General features: G+C 42.4%; 1 protein-coding gene across 1 annotated transcript in view; it reads left to right on the forward strand.

Moving 5' to 3' along the window:
* The window catches only part of LOC117513625 (vacuolar protein sorting-associated protein 13B-like), a 1146044-nt gene that overhangs the window by 256313 nt on the left and 867060 nt on the right, over positions 1 to 22671 (forward strand). Inside the window, 2 exon segments of the mRNA XM_034173849.1 lie at positions 10434 to 10568; positions 14459 to 14638. Of these exon segments, the coding sequence (XP_034029740.1) occupies positions 10434 to 10568; positions 14459 to 14638 (315 nt within the window).

Below are 22671 nucleotides of genomic sequence, written 5' to 3' on the forward strand. Positions count from 1 at the left end.
TGCTTCAGGGGAAGGTGGGAGGGGTCGTTGAACGACCAGTGGAACGTCACTGTTACGCACAGGGTCGACAGGAGGGAGAGCCGCAGCAGCGCCCTGAGGGCGCGCCTCCACCTGCGCGGCGAGAGCCTCCACCCTGCGGTTAAGGAGGACGTTCTGCTCGGTCATTAAATCCAACCGAGCCGTGAAAACGGTGAGGAGCCGCTGCAACTCACCGATCATTCCTCCTGCGGGCGCCTGTGCGCCCTGTTCTTCCATTGGCCGTTCAACAGCCGGTTGACGCCCCTCGGGATCCATGACGTTGGCCGAGATATCCTGTTGGGAAAGTGTAAGTACACGGACCCACAACAGGGGGCGCAAATGAACGGACAATAGAATAGGTCAAATAACAACACTTTACTGTTGCGAACGTGCACAACAAACACAACAGATTCCACAATAGATCAAAGGTCAAATTACAAGGTGTCGTGTGGGCAGGCTCGAAGATAGGAGACGCCTGTCCAAAGCAGAACCGGAACCACACGATTTCCTCCGCCACCAGACCCCGGGAATACTGGAGCCGCCAAGTCCCGAACTCCCAGGTGGCCACTGCCTCCGCGTGTCGGACCTGGTACTGCTGGCGAGGAACAAAAACACAATTAAACGTGGGTGCGTCTGCACCCAGCAATCTGCACGGCAGGGAAGCTACCTCCACCTCTCGTTGGAGAAAAAGTCTGTTATCACTCACAAAAATCACAACAAAAAGGCTTTCTATCAAGCAGTCAGGCTGAGGATATTACCTTTCAGGTAGAACGATATCTCGGCAAAGAGGTGGAGATGACGTCTTGCTGATATACCGATGCAGATCAGATGAGTGGTGACAGCTGTCACAGGTGATGAGTGTCAGCTGTCACCCCGGCTGCTCCTGTGAGGCGGCAGCGCCCTCTGGTGCCTGGAGCCCGCACTCCAGGCAGGGTGCCCTCTGGTGGTGGTGGGCCAGCAGTACCTCCTCTTCAGCAGCCCACACAACAACCCCTTTAACATCAATGACAGCTTGGAGTTTTTAGTGGTAGTTATGGATGAGGCTCATTAAGCAAGGCACTTCATTTGCTTTGTCTCAGTCCACCCAGCTGTAAATGGGTACCAGCTTTAGTGGGAGAAGTAAGCTGCTTTGGACTGGCATCCCATTCAGGGGGAGTTGTAGACTTTCATCTTCTTCACGCTTCAAAATCTGGGATAAACTCCGGCACGGATGTGCCTCAGGGCCTATACAGGACCTCCATCTGGGCTGGAAGAAGACCTCATAGACAGCCGATGAAGAGGTTGCTCAGTAATTTTGAGCAAGAGGTTAGAGCTCATCAGTACGGCAATTACTTGTAAATTGGAAAAATGTCAAATGCCCTTTTTATATGGATCTGCTTTAATCACTTCCTCATCTTGACTGCTTGTTGTTCTGTGTTACATCTGTTAGGTAGTTGGCATCAGCAACAGCAAACGAAAACCACTATATTCTTGTGTGTTTTTAAATATAATGCACATTCAGGATAATTGTGGCAATGTGCTGTGCCCAGAATTTAGACTGAATTACATAAAACCCTTTATCAACCAGCCAAAACACTGGCTACCTAAAAAAGATATCAGTTTGTAGCCAAATATACCACACACTGATGTAATGAAACCTAAAATAGCCCATTTTTAGCTCTCAAAGAAAAAAAAAAAGGTGAAATACTAAAAGGGTTGAGGCCAAGTGGTTAGTGCGCTTTGTTCCAGTGTGGAAGGTTCCCGGTTCAAACCTCACCCCTGCCACATTTCTCCATGTAATGTGGAGTTGTGTCAGGAAGGGCAAACGGTGTAAAACATGTGCCAAATTAACATGCAGAGCCACTTTGGATTTGCTGTGGCAACTCAGAGTGAAAACAAGGGAGCAGCCGAAAGGGCTTACTTTACTATATATGTTACCCAACCCCAGTAAACCAGTTTGACCATTTTTCATGCTGCCAAATCTGGGGTCAAGGGTTAAAGATATATTGGCCATCAGGCAGTTTGAAAGTGATCAAAAAGTGCTTTATTTAATTTCAAAATGTGCATTTCTTCTTGTGGGAGGTGCCTCAAAATGTGATGTGCATCGTTTTTGTTAATATTTTTTGTGACATACACCCTCTAGAAGTGTATTATTTGGTCTAGTGTTACAAAGTGCAAAAAAAAAAAAAAAATTATATATTGTTATATTGGGCAGTGCAGTCTCATGTGAGGGCAGGTGCTAAAGGTATAAAATATGACGCATATGACGTAATTTCTCTACTTCCAGGGGAAAAAACACAGCGTGTTGTCAAATCACACGCAAACAAAGTGGGAATGCAAATAAAAAGTGACGATGTGGTGGGAAAGTGGACATGTGTTGCGGTTTGTTTATGACCCACAGCACAAACATATCGAGGCGGTTTTGCAGCTAGTCTGGTTAGGTGTGTAGGATAACACTTACGGCGTCTCCCATTTTCCTCGTCTTCTCTTCTCCACTGTGAACCGAAAAAAAAAAAAAAACACTTTTCGTGACTGCTTCGGTGATTGCAGCTGAAAACAAAACAGTGCACCATTTTTCCATGTGAAGTTATGGTGTGTATATTACACAACGAGACCGGCTGTCCCCATAAGTGGTCAGATCCTACGATATCACACAGGGTTCAAATGAGACTACGGTGCCCTATTAAATTGCAATTCTTGGAGAATTGCTTTTCTTATGTATTGTGAATCAGCACCCAAGTATTGTGATATGCTTCGTAATGGGAGATGAGCGTGTCTTCTCAGCCTTATTGAATTTATGTTTGAATTCATGTTCATTTATTTATGCTGACTGTAAAGTGTAACTAACACAGTTCTCACTGCTGTCCTTTTTTGGTTGGCAGGTTGGTCATTATTACCCCAGAGTAGCGAAGGTTCAATGTTGATGCTTGTTCAAATGTACATGAGAAATGGAAAAGCTGTTTGGATGACCGGGTACATTATTATGCCAAGTATTTATTGTGCTAAGTATGCAAAGTATGGACAAGCTCAGATTTGTAATTTGAAGAAGTCAGTTTCTATATTTTCACATTAGGTCTCAGGGTACGTGCCGGTGCTGTGTGTTGCTTGTTTACTGCAATATGGAACAGCCTTGAGTCCTGGATGGAAATCACCCAAGCAAACAACCGGTCCATCCCCACCTCTCAAACATCATCATCCATCTGCCATAGCTTGATAAAATGTGGGTGTAGCCTTGGCCATCATTTTCCACACATCGTTAACATTACATTGGCTGGCAACGTGTATTTTCAGTCCTGCTCACACCCGCGAAACGCTGAGAATTTATGCCCGCTCAGTAATAGACATGCATTGAGTTTGTGTCTGTATTTGTCTTTCTGCCACCTGATTCTGTTTTTTTCTCTCTGTTTGAGGTGCGGCTCCATCCAGAGATGGGAGTGGGTGTCTTCTGCAGGCCTCCCTTCCTGTGCACCAGCATGGATTCCCAAAATTTCCTGTATAGTTGTATTGTCAGTTGTGTCGGTAGCATGGCCCAAGCAGAGAGTCACCCCTTTGAGTCTGCTTGAGGTTTCTTCCTTAATTCATCTGAGTTTTTTTTTTTTTCCTTACCACTGTCGCCTGTGTGCTTGCTCTTGGGATTGGTAAGTTTATAACTTACTTGTGTGAAGCCCCTTGAGGCAACTTTGTTGTGATTTGGCATTATATAAATTAAATAAATTGAACTGACTTGTGTCTCCTCCTGTCCCGCGGGAGGAGAATTTAGTTTCTTCCTGGTGAAAGGAAATTTTTTCTTGCCACAGCCAAAAATGTGTTTCTTCCTGGAATGATAAGACCTTGGCCTTTCTGTTGGTGTGTAGCTCTTTGACATAACTTATGCTGTGATATGGCACTATCCTGTTTAAAAAAGTTGAACTTCTACAGTATTTTTAATCTTTTTAGTTTTTTCCCCTGCTCTGTTGCCTCTTTTTTTTTTAATGGTTCTTTGCCTTACTCGCCATATAAGTGAGAATACAGTTCCACTTGAGCCAGCGTTTGACAAAAAAAAAAAAAAAAAAGAGGACGACATGATAGTAAACTCTGAGAAGAACTGCTGTGGACACTTATAGGAAATGAAGTGCTACCAGTGTGAGAAAGGATTATTCTGAGAAGTAAAGCCTTATTGGAACAGGTGATGTAAGAATTTAATGTGATTTCCCCCGGACGGTTCCAGCTCAGTGGAAGAATGGAGCGTGTGATGGATGGATCCTCCTCTCTTCTCTCAACAGGCGGTTTGGCAGGGAACTCCCTCTCCTCCGGCAATATCTTTTCGCCATTCAGCCACTTCTCCCTCCCTCTTGTGTTATGTGTTTGAAATATTCTCTCACCATAGAAATAACACTGGCATATCATAATGGCGAGTGTGTAATCCCCCCACCACAGTACAAAGTGTTACATTTTGGAAAGATGGCAGACGGTGGGTTCTTCCACACTGGGCTGCTGTTAAGATAAATAATCATAGCGTGAGGAGTTCTCCAGGCTCCTGTGATGTAATATTGGTGTGAGGTGAGTTGCAGTTGACAGTAAGCTGGATACAGGTGTAACTCTATTAGATATTATTTTGGTTACATGCATCCATTATACTGGTATGCTGCTCATTGCTAATAGGCCTGTTTATTTATATTTCATGAAAGTCAAGAAATGGTCAAGTCATTCGACTGAGTGGATTTACAGGGTCATTGTAAAACACTGATAATCATTTGACAGTGAAAATGTTTTATTACCTTTACTATTGTCCTTTCTGGAGGCATTTTTAAAACACTATGGCTCCAAGAATTTTTCAGGTGTTGAGTTCCTCACCCTCAGTGTTCACTCACACTAGGGGCTCTAGACCACACCCAAGCTTATCCAGTTTGGTTCATTAGTGTGAACTTCTTATGGCTTTGGACAGTGGACTTATCTCTGTGCTTGTTCTGTTGGACCTCAGTGCTGCTTTTGATACTGTTGACCATAAAATTTTATTACAGAGATTAGAGCATGTCATAGGTATTAAAGGCACTGCGCTGCGGTGGTTTGAATCATATTTGTCTAATAGATTACAGTTTGTTCATGTAAATGGGGAATCTTCTTCACAGACTAAAGTTAATTATGGAGTTCCACAAGGTTCTGTGCTAGGACCAATTTTATTCACTTTATACATGCTTCCCTTAGGCAGTATTATTAGACGGTATTGCTTAAATTTTCATTGTTACGCAGATGATACCCAGCTTTATCTATCCATGAAGCCAGAGGATACACACCAATTAGCTAAACTGCAGGATTGTCTTACAGACATAAAGACATGGATGACCTCTAATTTCCTGCTTTTAAACTCAGATAAAACTGAAGTTATTGTACTTGGCCCCACAAATCTTAGAAGCATGGTGTCTAACCAGATCGTTACTCTGGATGGCATTTCCCTGATCTCTAGTAATACTGTGAGAAATCTTGGAGTCATTTTTGATCAGGATATGTCATTCAAAGCGCATATTAAACAAATATGTAGGACTGCCTTTTTGCATTTACGCAATATCTCTAAAATCAGGAAGGTCTTGTCTCAGAGTGATGCTGAAAAACTAATTCATGCATTTATTTCCTCTAGGCTGGACTATTGTAATTCATTATTATCAGGTTGTCCTAAAAGTTCCCTAAAAAGCCTTCAGTTGGTTCAGAATGCTGCAGCTAGAGTACTGACGGGGACTAGCAGGAGAGAGCATATCTCACCCGTGTTGGCCTCTCTTCATTGGCTTCCTGTTAATTCTAGAATAGAATTTAAAATTCTTCTTCTTACTTATAAGGTTTTGAATAATCAGGTCCCATCTTATCTTAGGGACCTCGTAGTACCATATTACCCCATTAGAGCGCTTCGCTCTCAGACTGCGGGCTTACTTGTAGTTCCTAGGGTTTGTAAGAGTAGAATGGGAGGCAGAGCCTTCAGCTTTCAGGCTCCTCTCCTGTGGAACCAGCTCCCAATTCAGATCAGGGAGACAGATACCCTCTCTACTTTTAAGATTAGGCTTAAAACTTTCCTTTTCGCTAAGGCTTATAGTTAGGGCTGGATCGGGTGACCCTGGACCATCCCTTGGTTATGTTGCTTTAGACGTAGACTGTGGGGGGGTTCCCATGATGCACTGTTTCTTTCTCTTTTTGCTCCGTATGCATCACTCTGCATTTAATCATTAGTGATCGATCTCTGCCCCCCTTCACGGCATGTCTTTTTCCTGGTTTTTTCCTTCAGCCCCAACCAGTCTCAGCAGAAGACTGCCCCTCCCTGAGCCTGGTTCTGCTGGAGGTTTCTTCCTGTTAAAAGGGAGTTTTTCCTTCCCACTGTTGCCAAGTGCTTGCTCATAGGGGGTCGTTTTGACCGTTGGGGTTTTTCATAATTATTGTATGGCCTTGCCTTACAATATGGAGCGCCTTGGGGCAACTGTTTGTTGTGATTTGGCGCTATATAAGAAAAAAAGTTGAGTTGAGTTCTCTGGGCCGGGGCCAGGGCCAGCTCACTGGTGTATGGCTTGCCTAACTTGCAGACGTTGCCTGGGATGGAGTCCACGTGGCCACGACAAACGCAACTGTTACAGGATCATGTCAGTCTTGCTAACCCTCTACAGGTACACGATCATGTTAACGATCCCAGGCTGTCCACCTACAAGTGTGGAAAATTGTCAGTGATTACTGGCTGTCCATCTACAAATACAAGATATTGTCAGTGATCCCTGGCTGTCCATCTACAAGTATGGGATATGGTCAATGATGCTTGTCAGTCAGTCTACAGGCATGGGATCATTGACATGATCCATGGCTGTCGGTCTACCTGTATGGTAAATGGACTGCATTTATGTAGCGCTCTGCATCAGACGCCCAAAGTGCTTTACGACTTATGCCTCACATTCACCCCGATGTCAGGGTGCTGCCATACAAAGTACTCACTACACACCGGGAGCAACAAGGGGTTAAGGACCTTGTCCAAGGGCCCTTAGTGATTTTCCAGTCAGGCTGGGATTTGAACTGAGGATGCTCTGGTCTCAAGCCCAATGCTTTAACCACTAGACCATCACCTCCCCATGATGGCATGATGAAAGGTGACTTTCTATTTTATTTATATTGCAATGGCTTGGCATCCAGCCAGGTATCTCTGGCTGTCCATCTTCAGGTGAGGAATCCTGTGACTCTGCACAAGTGCCTGCGATTCAGCCAGAATGGGAAAAATAAACCTAACTTTGAGGCACAGTCGGGAGGGACAGACATTTGGTCAGCTGTGTAGGAATGCAATTCGACTACTTATAATGTGGGCGGATCCCGCCTCGACTGATTCGTGCCATCCCGTGCATATGCTTACGAATGCAGATCAATTGTAGTAGTAAGAATAATAAGAATGTGCTCGAATGCTGTGTAGGTGCACTCCGATTGCCACCAGAAGTCTGGGTGGAAGGCAAGTATTGGGAGGGGTGTGGCACAGTAAGCACTGTGGTCCGCTATCTGTTGAAGACCTCCCTTCCTCTCTCTTGCTGTCTCACTCTCCAGGAAATCAACTCTGTCCAGACGGACAGTGGGACACAGCAATCAGATGATCCTGCCTCACGCATGAGCAGCGGGGCGATCAGATGAAATGAGCGCGCACACGTGCAGCGGGGCGATCAGATAATTCAGCTTCATGCCTTTCCCCTCTCCAGGATTAGGTCCATGAGATGACCACACTATGGTTCATGCGTGTCCTGCTAGTCAGTTAATGCCTCACATGATGTACTGTCTGGACTTTGCGATTGTGTCTTATGAGGCCTGACGCACAGCAGGGCATCCATCCAGCGCACAGCAATGAGATGGTCCAGCCTCATGCACGTGCAGCAGGGCGATCAGATGAGCTCATGCACGTACAGCGGGGCGTTCAGATGATCCAGCCTCACACCTTTCCCCTCTCCAGGATTAGGTCCATGAGATGACCACACTATGGTTCATGTGTGTCCTGAAATTTCAGTTAATCGCTCACATTACGTACTGTCTGAACTTTTGCGAAAGCGTGTCATGATCCCTGACGTTCAGCGGGGCGTCTGGCTGGATGGCATGCGTTATGCCACTGGACAGCGCAACATCTGGGATATATATTTTGTGGTGGACGAGGCATGTGCCGTCGGCACTTGGCTGATGTGACCTACAGTTGGGGCATCATTCCTGCTAAAGGATTCAATGGTGTACATGTCATAATATGTGTGACATGCCGTTCAGCTGCGCAATCCATCTGCTCGAGGTGTTACAGCTATGATGATCATATTGTTTAACCTACATTAGCTAAACCTGGCATGCCCAACCAGTTGATTGTCATGCGATCGAGTTCCAGTCGGTCACATGAAAAAATAAAAATATTGGACTCGAGAGGATTGTGCTGCGATAACCGACTGATGCAGAAGGTGGCAGTAATGCACCAGTAAGAATGCCAGCTGCCATTGAACACCGAAGAAGAAGAAGAACAAATGTCGCAGAAGAAGGAAGAGCGAGGTAATGGCAAAAAAAACAACAACACGTATTTTCATTCAGAGTGGGGTGAGGATTATTTTTTGTTTATTCAAATGCCAAATCCAACTGTTTTATCTGCAATGCAGATTGTAACAGTATGATCTGCGGAACTTTCCGCACATAGTCACAGAACTTAAACATCAGGACAACGACTGTGCAGAGCTTGAGAGTGCACATTATGATGATCAAGTGCAGAGCATCTTGTCAAAATTTGACAGGCGCTTTACTGACTTTGCATCCATTACTTATGCTTATTCTTTGCAACATGCACATTTACCACACACACACACACACACATCTTCAACCGCGTAGTCCAAAATAGTCCAATTAATGTCGCAGGGGGCTGGAACCTATCCCAGCAGTCACAGAGCATGAGGTGGGGTACACCCTGGACAGGACGCTAGTCTGTCGCAGGACCACATATAGACAAACAAACACATCCACACCCGCGCACACACCTACGGACAATTTAAAGTTTTCAAGCCACCTAATCTGCGTGTCATTGGATGTGGGTGGAAGCCGGAGCACCCGGAGAGAACCCACGCAAACACAGGGAGAACATGCAAACTCTACACAGAAAGGCCACAGGTGGGAATCAAACCCATGACCTTCTCGCTGTGAGGCAACAGTGCTAACCACTAAGCTGTATTATTATTGTTAAAATGTTATTTTTGTGCCAGAAAATTGTATTATTATATTGGTGCACAATACATTGTGGCTACGCTACAGCTTTTGGTATGGTTTGATACACTTTCAACTTTAAAACTAGATCTTGGTTAAAAAAGGTTGGGCACCTCTGATCTAACCCATGGGGGGAATGACAATGTATCTGTAATATAAGGTTTATTATGGATATAACACCCTGGTCAGATGTGCACGCTGCTCCACTGCTCTGAGACGCATTGACTCGCACTGACATACTGTGCTTTCGGTTTGATTGTGCAATGTTCACGTCTGGTTCACTAGATAAATGCGTGCCACATTCAGACATTGCAGATAACAGTATTTCCTTTGTGCACCCTGAATGGGATCCAGTGAAGCTGCACGTACGCCTCATCCATGGCACAGTCGGGACATGCCAGCAGGATTTGACGTGCCTGACTATGGCGAATGTCTCTCGAATGCTGCTTTGACCCTGTGAGTATATTTAGAATGCAGTCAGATTGCGGTCAGAAGGCACTTTGACTGCCGTTTGATATATTCCCACTTCGACTGCGCCACAATTGTTTTGAACATGGGAAAAACATTCGGGGCAGCCGCACCACTATGCTCAACTGTTTAGACTGTGCTCAGAATGCTGTCGGACGATTGTGAATGCACCTTGACCCACATTTGACCCAAATGTGGGTCAAAATTTCATTCAGAGTGGAATTTGGGCTCATTCAGCCTCTAGTGTGATGGAGGTGTTAAGCTTGAGATCTTGAATAGTTGAGAAAAAACTGAAAATTTAATCCAGTTTCTTTTTGGTGTGTTTGTTTTTTCTTTTAGCAGAGACTACCTTAAGAATGGATCGTTCCATTGCCTAGCAGAAGGGATGTATTTTTGGTCACATAGGTTGCCTATACATACATACGTATATATAAATATTGTTTCTTTGGACAGTTGCCATCATCACTCAAACTTTACAACAGTTCCATAATATGTGAGTCAGGTTAACCTTGGGAACAGCGGGTGCCAGCAGTATTCCTGCTGGAGCTCAGATACATGCACCATGCTCCACCTGGCGTTGGTCATATTTGTGTTTCTGGTGTATCTGGTTTCACTGAACTGAGGTAGACAATGTTTTGGGGAAAGAAAGGGGTCAGGAACAATTAAAGGCCAATCAAGTGTTTAACAAAGCCACAGCAGCAGTTTTCAACCTGCCGGACTGCGCTTAATTTTCTCCTCTCTCTTTTTTTTTTTTTTTTTATTAGGTGTGAAATCTCCTGGCCCGTCACCGATTCTCGAGGGCTCGGTCCAAAATGTGGAGCTGAAGATCTGCAGCCGTGCGACGATGAAATGTGCCTCGGGAACTGTGGGAGCTGTAAAAGTGTGCGCCAGGACCCCAGGTGTGCACAGCTGTGCCCTGTTAAAACTTTACTGCCTGTGTAGGAGGGAGAGAGTGAGGAGATGAAACTCTTCTTTTACTTTAACTTAAACTTTTACACACTACACACACTCCATCTCCCACTGTTTTGCCATCTCAGACCTTTCAATTCCCCCCCACCCCTCTGGAGTGCAGTCATCTGAAAAAAAGAGGTGGTGTTGGTGCTGGAGTTATTATGAGGTCAAACTGTGCTCATGATGACAGACTGATTATAAGATCTGAAATGATTGACATTTTGTTTCTTCAGCACGTTGCCATGATTTACAGTGTTGCAACTGATTGCTTCATTTATTAATCTGATAATCAACTAATTAATTAAAAAGTGTGTAAAGGTCAGAATCCTTATAACTTTTATTTCCATGCATTGCACTGGGAACACTGCACATTCTAGTCCAAATCAAAACATGAAGAAAAATTTATCAAATTTGTTATTACTTTTAAAAAAAAGTGGAGAACAGGAATATTAGGCTGCTTATGACACCCTTAGAGGTGGCCCTTATTTAAGGATCAAGGCAGCAAACGTACATGCTGGTTGTTGTGCATTTCTCTCTGAATATCTTAGTAAAATGGGTCGTTCCAGACACTGTTCAGAAGAACACAGATGGAGAGGGGAAAAAGTGTAGAAACTGATAGGCTGCTCAGCTAAAATGATCTCAAATGCTTTAAACCAGAAAGACATGGACAAAAACAGAAAACAGTCATTCAAATGGATCAAAGAGTAACCAGAATGGCAAAGACTCAACCAATGATCAGCTCCAGGGTGATCAAAGAAGCTTTAAAGTTACCTGTGAGTACTGCAACAATTAGAAGATGCCTATGCTAAACTACGGGCAAGAAGCCCGTGCAAAGTCCCATTGTTAAAAAAAAAAAAAAAAAAACGCGTGCTGAAGAGGTTACAACTTGCCAACGAACACATTGACTGGCCTAAAGAGAAATGTAGCAACATTTTGTGGACTGATGAAAGCCAGATTGTTCTCTTTGGGTCTCGGGGCAACAGACAGTTTGTCAGACGACCCCAAAAACTACCCCTAACGTGAGACACAAGTCATGAAAAGCAAAGCAGGTTTGACTTATGATTCCAGACGGTTTATTTATATTAACATTAAATGTCATTTTTACAAAGTGAAAATATCACAAGTACCTTTTAGTTTTAAAGTAATGCACTAATTCTGATTGTTTGAGAATTAAAACTCACAGATGCCCAGAGGCATTATGGGAAATTGAGCCTCCTCTTCACTGGTTGGTTGTAAAAAAAAAACAAACAAACAAAAAAAACAATAAAAAACACGTAAGTTAACGTATGTTGGTTTTTACAAATAAATCTGTATTTGTAAATATGTAATTTTTTTAATTTGTAAAAAATAATGACATCTGCAAAACTGAAAATACTGTTTAAGTCCTAATGATACCGTATGACATTTTGACCCAAAATGCATAGAACACTGCCATCTATTGGATGGCAGTGTAAGTGTAAATAGCATCCAACTGTCATACGGTCAGCATTCGGTGCGCTGTATCGTATCGTATCGCTGTATTGCAAATGCTTTTATGCCTTTTTTTTTTACAAATAAAAAATTACATATTTACAAATACAGATTTATTTGTAAAACTCAACACGTTAATTTGTGTTTTTTTTTGTTTGTTTGTTTTTGCAACCAACCAGTGATGAGGAGGCTCAATTTCCCATAATGCGTTTGGGCATATGTGAGTTTTAATGCTCAAACAATCAGAATTGCTGCATTACTTTAAAACTAAAGGTATCTGTGATATTTTCACTTTGTAAAAATGACAGTTAACGTTAATATAAATAAACTGTCCGGAATTAGTTTGGTTTTAAAATCAAACCATAAATCAAACCTGCTTTGCTTTTCATGACTTCGCCTCACGTCCAGGGTTTTGTATGCTGTCAATGAAAATGACTCTTCCTTACAGCAGTGAGTAGTGAGCAGGGCGCACAAAGACAGGATTTTGAGCTTTATTCACTTTTTTTTTAACCACACTGCTATTATTTTGAACACAGCTGTATATACATACACACACACACACACACACACACACTGTGACTACCTGCCCAGCAGATGGCGCTAAGCCTAGTAGCTGTCTTTAATGAATACATGAGTGTTGGCTGTTTTGAATTCCCACTGCTTTTCACATTTTATGAAGAGCAAAGTTAGCCGTGAACTTGACTTTATCCTGAGCGTGACTGCAGAGACCTTTGGTGCAGTTAGCGGGCAAAACATTTGTTTTTGCTATTTGTATCAGTCATGACATATTTTGAGGAATTACCTTTCATCAAACTGCCATCTGGGTGACTGATAAGGAGTGCTGAATTGGTTGAATTTCATGGTTGTTCTCTTGTAAAATTTAACAGGTTACATTTTCTGCAGTATTATTGCATTATTTTTTAAAGGAATTTAATTTTCTGCAAAAAGTTAGATGTTATGGGTGTAATGACAGCCTGTCTGGAATCTTTTTTTTTTTAACTGTATGGTGAAAAGTTCAAACATTCACTAGATTACTTTCTACATAATGATTACGTCCTGTGATGTAATTACGTATGGAATCGTGGAGATAGTGTTGTCACACCCCTAATAAATGTGTGTTCCATATGAAATCAAACGCTGTATATCCAGATGTAAATATCCTTGGGATTTGAACTCATTTACTTCACCACTTACAGCTTCTTGGTGAAGCAGAGAAGATTTTTTATAGAACAAAACAGAACAAATCCAGGTTTGCATCTCCTGGCAAATGTAGCTGAACTTTCAGTTATTTTTCATCATGAAATTTAATAACTGGTAGGACACACTGGGTGCACAAACTGTACTTATTCACGCCATCATTTTGGCTTTTATATTTTTATTTCTTTTAATTAATGATGTAGAGATTACATTTCACTGTGATTTTAACGGGCATTAGTTTCGAAATTTTAATATGAAGAAAACTGATTCATTTTTTCCAATTTGGTGGGGAGAGAAATGTCTAACATGTAAAAGCTCAAGAGTCTGTAGACTTTTTCACGTGTGTGTGTGTGTGTATTTCAGTTCATCTTGAAATGAGGATGCTATGGTATGATGTGGAGTCCTGTGTGTCTTTTACAGTTGTGCTCAAACGTTTACATACCCTGCCAGAATTTATGATTTTTTTTTTTTTTGGTCCATTTTTCAGAGACTATGAATGATAACACAAAAACTTTTTTCCACTCATGGTCAGTGGTTGTGTGAAGCCATCTATTGTCAAACAACTCTTTTTAAATCATAATGACAACAGAAACTATCCAAATGACCCTGATCAAAAGTTTACATCCCCCTGTTCTTAATACCGTGTGTTTCCCCCCTTTAACATCAGTGACAGTTTAGAGTCTTTTGTGGTCTTTGTGGACAAGGCTCTTTATTTTCTCTGATGTCAGCCTCGATATTGGTAATCCAGATCCGTATCTTGCTGAGCTACTGAGTGGGTTAGTCCATCACAGTCATTGTGTGCCAGATGATAACTCAAGAACAATAAATGCAATCTTTTAACTCACCAAATTAAAAGGGCATGTAATAAGGAAAGACAATATTGTGCATGGTGACATTTGATGCACCACATTAACTGAAAGAGGTGGTTTGTTTTACCCATGCAATATCCCTTACATGCCTACCACCTGCTGGATGATTAGTGGATGCTTGATAAATTGTTAAAAACTACAAATGTGGCTTAACTAAAAGTGTGTGTGTGTGTGTGTGTGTATATATATATATATATATATATATATATATATATATATATATATATATAGCGCTTTGGATTTCGTATCTGAGAAATCCGGGAAATTGTATAACTGTCCTTTATTCTCTTCCTGTCTCTCAGGTTCTGTGGATGGAGTGAAGGAGAAGCTGGTTCCTCTACTCCAGGGTCCGTCCGACACCAAAGAGCTCTATACGAGTCGCTGGTTGAATGAGATACGCAAACCGGAATCTCTGCTGGCCCCAGACCTGCTGGCCTTTTCTGTTCAGGTCCCTCAAGCCAGAGACGACTGCAGGAACTCGGGTAGGAGTGGTCCTGATGCCAAGCAGTTTCACCCGCACACATCTGCTGTACCTCATTTTGTCGTCACAGCCCCTCTTTTTCTGTCTCTCTTTTTTTAAGCTCATTTTCCGGTTGTGGTTTTGGTGTTTGGATTTGTGTCGGGCACTCGTAGCCCATATTCCATCTCAATTATTGGTGATCTAATGCAAGATTCTTGGTTTGTTTCGGCCGTCATATTTTCCTCTCCTCGCATAATCTTACGCAGTGCCCCTCTCGCGTTTATTTGTTTAGTAAAGCCGATAAGTGTTTCCCACTCCAGTATCCTTGAGGCAAGATTGGCAACCCTGCGTCTCTTTACATGCAGAGCGAGTTCTCTAAACAGCAGTTAGTCTCTGTCAGCGGGGAGCTGAGCTGGCTAACAACAGCCAGCCACCAGAGGATTGCTGCTGAAGGCTGCGCTGATGTCAGGTTGCACATTGTGATTGCATCCGTCGGATCACAGATTATTTTTCTGGCCTTGTCTCGTTGTGTTTGTGTGTTTAAAGGGCGGGTTTGAACCTATGCAGTGTTTTGATTGTACTTGTTCATCACCCTGAAAATGCATTTCATATTCCAAAGCTCAGTGCACCAGTGTTATTTCAGAACTGAAATCTGCTTTTGCAGTGTTTTCCTCCACGATTGAGACCATGAATATCAGTTTGTCATCACTCGCCTCCGTCTTTAAGCTTCCCAACGAGCAGGCAGGTCTCCCAGGTAAGGTCATACCTTAGGAAGAGGCTCTGCTTGACATTCCCTCCGAACCAATTGCTTTGTCGTTCCCCAGCCTGCACAATTGAGTCTTTCAAAGTGCATTCTGGGCTGTTGTCCCACCAGGCCCTCTCCAGCCAGCAGTATATATATGGCAGAAACGCAGGATGACGATGTAAGACAATATTCCTCCAGTGCTGTTGGTCTTCAGAGTCACAACTGTACATCACTTTTAATACAGCACCGCCACCATTCATCACGTGGCCTTGACTTAAAACCCAAAGCCTGGTCTTGAATCTTGTCAGACCCCGGGGCCTTAAAGTTGTCAGCGCTGAGATGGTGATAGCTGGCTGATCTCAGGTGGTTTTAGACCATGAGAAGAAGATGCAACTGTAGCTTAAGGTGTAGTGAGGTAAGATGGTAAGAGCGCTTTAAAGCGTGGAGTTGTTAAGTCATCCATAACTGATAATTACCCTGTGTGTCAGTAAAGTGGCGAGCAGGGTTTTGTTTTTACTGGTGTGTGTTTGTGGACAAGATAAATCAACAGGAGCTGGATGGATTTCCTTCAAACCTGGTGGGAATATTACTTGGATAGATATTTCGAGGTGATTAGATTTTGGACTATTTTGGTCTAAGGTTAGTTAAAGAAAACAGTATAGGTCAACAACCAAGAATCCTAGATTGATTATATCAAGCATATATTGGTCTGCAAAATATTTGTGATTGATTGGTATGAATGACTTTATAATGAAGTGAATGACATTATACATAGTCAAACGTGCCATAGACGGACGTGTATATAGACTTGTACATTTATATCATGGTGTGTAGAGCGCAGATCGCACAGGGTATCCAAAAAAAAGTAACGGAGTGAAAAGTTTGTATTTCACAAAGTCTGATGAATCTGTGGAGAGTTGTTGAATAAGTGAAGTGAGCTAAGAGTAGATTTTAAAAGCAATCTTGTATTTCTGACAAGAGGTCACTCAACCCTTTATAGCCTCCTGGATGTAGATAGATATTTTTAGGAACTCTGGTAAGTTCTCTTTAGTGCACAGCCTGAGACTATTACTTTGATTTAGAGTGCATATTATTTCAGCGAAGCAATGGCTCATAAAGACAGTACATATTTTTGAATATTAAAACCCGACCCAAACAGAAACCAGAAGACAAAAAGGAAGCAAAAAGAGGGGGAGAAGATGATTTGGGAGGGGAGGCGACGGGGGCTCCCAGAAGCGCTGGATATATCTCCAGCAGATGTGGAGCAGCGGAGGCCTACACTCCTTCTCATCACTGCCTCCATACTTTGCTCTTTTTTTCCCCCTTTCCTCTGTCTTTTATGTTCTTTGTTTTTTCTTTCTTGCTTGCTTTCATGGTGTCTTTCTCTCGGTACTTCTTTCTTTGCTTTTTACCTCTTTGTCTGTTCTCTTTTGATCAGATGTGTTTTATCTTTACCACGGACAATCTTTATACATACATCTGTTGGTGGGGGTAAGGATGGGAGTGGGGTCTCTATCTGGCATTGTTTGCTGCAAAAGTCATAAAAGAAATCTATTTCTCTTTTGCATGGGGCAGATACACTCAAGCAGTCTAAGTGTTATCCTGTTGGTATTATCTGTAGGGGTGTGTACCTCTTAAAAAAACAATACGCACCATCTAGAAGCATGATTTATGGCACTACTGATGATTTGCTTTGTTTCGATACAATTCCTTGTTTTCTATGATCAGTTACAATAAGCCAAAAGCGGCTTTGCTTTATACCTACAGACATATTTCATGAAAACCCAGGGCATTCTTCATGCTTTTACTATTGTGCTGTAGCACATTAGCACTGCCTCTGTTCACCTTTTGTTCATTACTTGGCACAGCATAGAAGAAGCCCAGAAGACGTTAGCTGTTGTTAGCCTAGCAAAACAACCATAGCATGACTTTCTCGTTCTGATCTGGTATGGCAGTATTATTACTGAATATTATTAAGTGAATATGAGGTTAAAACAGGTACATTTTTCTGTTGTTTTTTTATGTTTCACAAGCAAAATTAACTTTCTTGTGACCAATCTGAGATTCTCACAGTGACCTTTGAACATTTGCGAGAGTTTGAAAACATGGAAGTAGGAGTTGAGCAAGCTTACCTCAGTTGATTTATAATGATAAAACTGAGCCATTAACAGTTCTCCAGTCAGATCGATTCTGCCTGTGTTTCGATGTAGTCATATCTATTTCTTTTAAATTGCTGTTTCATTTGTGTCCGTTAATTGCTTCTCCCCCAGTTATGGGTTTTTACACTTCTGCCAAAATGTTCAGATGATTGCCAGAAGGCATGACATGTCATGCCTTCTGGCATCTGTCTGTCCGACCCTTGTGTTTCTCTTAAATTCATTATCAAATCAAATCAAATCAGTTTTATTTATATAGCGCCAAATCACAACAACAGTTGCCCCAAGGCGCTTTATATTGTAAGGCAAAAGCCATACAATAATTACAGAAAAACCCCAACGGTCAAAACGACCCCCTATGAGCAAGCACTTGGCGACAGTGGGAAGGAAAAACTCCCTTTTAACAGGAAGAAACCTCCAGCAGAACCAGGCTCAGGGAGGGGCAGTCTTCTGCTGGGACTGGTTGGGGCTGAGGGGAGAGAATCAGGAAAAAGACATGCTGTGGAAGAGAGCAGAGATCGATCACTAATGATTAAATGCAGAGTGGTGCATACAGAGCAAAAAGAGAAAAACACTCAGTGCATCATGGGAACCCCCCAGCAGTCTAAGTCTATAGCAGCATAACTAAGGGATGGTTCAGGGTCACCTGATCCAGCCCTAACTATAAGCTTTAGCAAAAAGGAAAGTTTTAAGCCTAATCTTAAAAGTAGAGAGGGTGTCCGTCTCCCTGATCCGAACTGGGAGCTGGTTCCACAGGAGAGGAGCCTGAAAGCTGAAGGCTCTGCCTCCCATTCTACTCTTAAAAACCCTAAGAACTACGAGTAAGCCTGCAGTCTGAGAGCGAAGCGCTCTATTGGGGTGATATGGTACTAAGAGGTCCCTAAGATAAGATGGGACCTGATTATTCAAAACCTTATAAGTAAGAAGAAGAATTTTAAATTCTATTCTAGAATTAACAGGAAGCCAATGAAGAGAGGCCAATATGGGTGAAATATGCTCTCTCCTTCTAGTCCCCGTCAGTACTCTGGCTGCAGCATTTTGAATTAACTGAAGGCTTTTCAGGGAACTTTTAGGACAACCTGATAATAATGAATTACAATAGTCCAGCCTAGAGGAAATAAATGCATGAATTAGTTTTTCAGCATCACTCTGAGACAAGACCTTTAATTTTCTAATTTTAGAGATATTGCGCAAATGTAAAAAAGCAGTCCTACATATTTGCTTAATATGCGCATTGAAGGACATATCCTGATCAAAAATGACTCCAAGATTTCTCACAGTATTACTAGAGGTCAGGGTAATGCCATTCAGAGTAAGGATCTGGTTAGACACCATGTTTCTAAGATTTGTGGAGCCAAGTACAATAACTTCAGTTTTATCTGAATTTAAAAGCAGGAAATTAGAGGTCATGTTCAATTACATTTGGATACGCTGGGATACTGTCAAAGCTCAGGGTGATACTGCAGGTTCTGACCCATTTTTATGGAAGTTGGAGGTTACATGGAATGATCCAATTGCTGTTTTTTTTTACATTCATATTGGTCTTGTTGAAGAAAAAGAAGTGAGATCCATGAAGACTTTAAGGCACGTTTGTACTGGATGTCAGAGCTTGAAATGGATGAAAGCCTCTGACTGCCTATCACAGCTTATTTTGCCAGTACCCATATCCAACTGGGTGGACTGTGACAATGTAGATAAAGTGTCTTGCCGACACAGTCGGCTTGCCTGACCAGGAATTGAATCCAGGTCGGCATATTGGTGGCCCACTCCTAATCCACTGAGCTACCCACTCTGCTCAATGCTTTATTTGTATCTTGTATCATTTAGGTTGCCTTTAAAACTTGAGGTGTTGGTACTGGTTTATGGAAGCGGAGCGATGTCCCAGCTCCACATTAGCATTATTACCTCCCGGTTCACCCTAATTATGCAGAAACGTAAATGTTTATTAAAAGACAAATTATGAATTGTTTATGCCTCATCAAGAGTACATTATTTCTTCCATGTAGTAGGTGGTTTTATTTGGATCATGATACTCATTTTTTTGCATAGGTTCCATGATAGGATTATCACAGTAATGATCCTCTTCTTTTGGCCAGTCCCATTCACTCCGATCCAACACAGTCCATGTCTTGATTTGGATTTTAATTTAATTTAATTATTTATTTTTGCACTGGATGCCTTTCTAGGTGCAATGACAAACAACATCTTAAAAAAAATAAAATAATAATAATTAAAAAAAACAACTTAATTATTTTCAGATCGGCTCAGTAGAGTACGGTGAAGTTGTAGGCTCTTTTAACTTATGAAAAACATAAAAATGGTGAAATGCTGCTAAATCAGTTTAAATCTATCTAAATTCAAATCACAAGATACAGAATTCTTACTCAGCCCATATCTTAAACCGATCCAAAAACAGTCTCAACCCTAAAAAATGAGTTTGTAAGGACCAGATTTTTGCCCCTATAAGGAAACAGAGTCCCTACAAGTCAGAGAACAGATTTCTGTCCTCACAACATGTGGAATTACATGTATATGTATACACACACACACACACACACACACACACACACACACACACACACACACACACACACACACACACACACACACACACACACACACGTGTTTCTGCCAGAAAGCTTTCTTTTATCTGCAGTCTACCTGTCAATATAGTCGAGTCTGGAGACGGCAGCAGTGCTTGACAGTAACAATTCCCAAATCCAAACGACTGGAACGTTTCTTTCTGCCTCTCTCTCTCACTCTCTCTCTCGCTCGCTCGCTCTGAATATGAGCTATGTGTTGTGTCAAACATCCCGCTGATGGACGAGCCGGTGAAGCTAATGTGCGTTTTCAGGCAGTGTCTGTGTGTGCATGTGCGTCTGCGTTTTGTACGGCACGTCAGGCTTACATCAAAGATTCTGGTCAGTCCACATGTCCCATGTCCCCGCTGTCACGCCCGGGGTTTCTGGGAGCCTGTTAGTGCAGCGTTAATGGAATGATGGATGCAACACCTCACTCAGTCAGAGATGAAAGGTGGAGTAGCACCGCTCTAAATGGCCTGCACCCCTTAGTCCCACAGGACTGACTCTGAGGCTCGACTTTTTTTGTGGTCGTGACACTTTCGAATTGTTGGAACATTTGGCTTTGGCATCAAACACATTTATTCATTTCATGTGGCTCTGTTGATGTCATTTTGCAAATTCTTCAGCAAGTGAGGCGTGAGAGAATGTCTTTCCCCAGCACCCATAGGCCTACTGGAAACATTCAATATAATGAAGCAAAATCAACTTTTATATTCTATTTTACTTCTGGTTAGTTGCTCTTGGTCATTATGAGAATGCACACGAGGCCCAGCTGTGTTGTGGGATCTGTCCCCACAATTCTCTCAGCATAATATTTATTTAAGCAAAGGGAGACATTATTGGTTTCCATCTATCAGCTGCTGACTGAGGATGTGGATGTGTGTATACACTATAGTCACATGGTATTGTGCCTCTGCACACTTTGATTTCAGTGTTCTGCTGTGCATGTGTGTGTGTGTGTGTGTGTGTGTGTGTGTGTGTGTGTGATAGACTGCAGTTGATTACAACTTGAGGGAAGCCTTGCCATCAGAGTTTCCCCACAGGTCGTGTACGTCTGATCTCTGTGCTGTCTCATTTTTTAGAGGATGTGACAAGCTCTGGAAATCACCAGCACGACTTATGGATCTTTAAATTCACCAGAGAAGCCATTTCCTGCACATCTTACATTTTCCCCTTTTACAGCTCTAAAAGGTTCCCTCTTATCGCACATTTGGTTCCATAGACATCTTTATCAAAGCAAACCTCCCCAGTCACTCAAGGAGCTGCAGAACAGTTGTAATGGCTTTGTTTTATAGCCACATTATCTCCCCAAAATGCTTCTAGAACAGAGATCAAATTACAGTGGAACACTTTATACTTTATCAGTGTCTATTGGTTTTCACTTTGTCAGTTTGATGTTGTGTGACATGCTTACTTAGTCCTCTTGTGCTTGGTGTGTAGAGCTAGCCAGTTAGTTGTACCAGCACCTTCCACCTTGAGTTTGGTCCGGCGTGATGTCACGTGTCCTGCGGTCCCAGGCTCTGACATCCAGCCAGTGGGGCCTGATGGCTTTCAAAGTCCCAGTTTGAGTGTTGAGGAGAGAAGCACCTCATGTAGTGTGAACTAAATGCCATTAAATGTAGCAGTTGTACATTTTAAGGTGATGACATAATTATGTCATTTGAGCCTCATATCTGGGTTTCAGAGCTTTGGAGACACTGTTACCACTGCAAGAGGACAAAGGTTCAAGCTCTTTGAGTCCTGGTGATTCCTGTCTACTGTATGATTGTGAGCCTTCGGTGCTAACCGGTAACACTAAGGTGGTAACTGGATAGCTTTGGTACTTGGTCTCTTCGGAGGATCCTTGAGTACTGCTGGAATGATTTTGTGTTAATCAAGGGGTTCCTTAGTGAGACTCGGATGAGGAGGATTACTGGCATTGTGAGAGAACATCAGCTATGACGTTTTGAATATGTGTCTTGTTCATCTGGGTGTGATCCAGCACACAGATGTCTCAGCGGATGGAAAAAGGCAAGAGAATTGCCCATGTTTCATCTGCTTGGCTATTTTTGAGAGGTGGGGATGGACCAGCTGTCTGTCTGGGTGGTTGCTATCCAAAACTCACAGCACTGCTGTAATATAGTGGATGAGGCTTTACTTGTCCTGACCTGACTTTTGAAAATATACTGTATTTTCCAGCGTATAAGTTGCTTTTGGTGTTTTTGGAAGGTCCTGCGGCGTATACTCTGGTGCGACTTATATACCTTTTTTTCCCTCTTCAGGAGACGTGCTGCTTGTACTCTGGTGTGAATTATACTCCAAAAAATACAGTATATGTTTCAACAAACATTTGCACCAACATTAGGTCTGGATGCCCATATATGTTGGATAATCTGCCATTAAATCAAACAGAAATCAGGGATACTGGGAAATGTAGTCCAGGCTTTAGTTACTCATTACTTTCCGTAGGTTCATTTGTAACATCCTTGTATGATCGATCATCTCTGTCAATCTTGGATGATCCCGGGCACCCCTTGTACCCACTGTTCAAATTGTTTCTGTTTGGTCATAGAGTTATGTCCAAGAGATGTAA

The sequence above is a fragment of the Thalassophryne amazonica genome, chromosome 7 (assembly GCF_902500255.1).
Source record: "Thalassophryne amazonica chromosome 7, fThaAma1.1, whole genome shotgun sequence".
NCBI lineage: Eukaryota > Metazoa > Chordata > Actinopteri > Batrachoidiformes > Batrachoididae > Thalassophryne > Thalassophryne amazonica.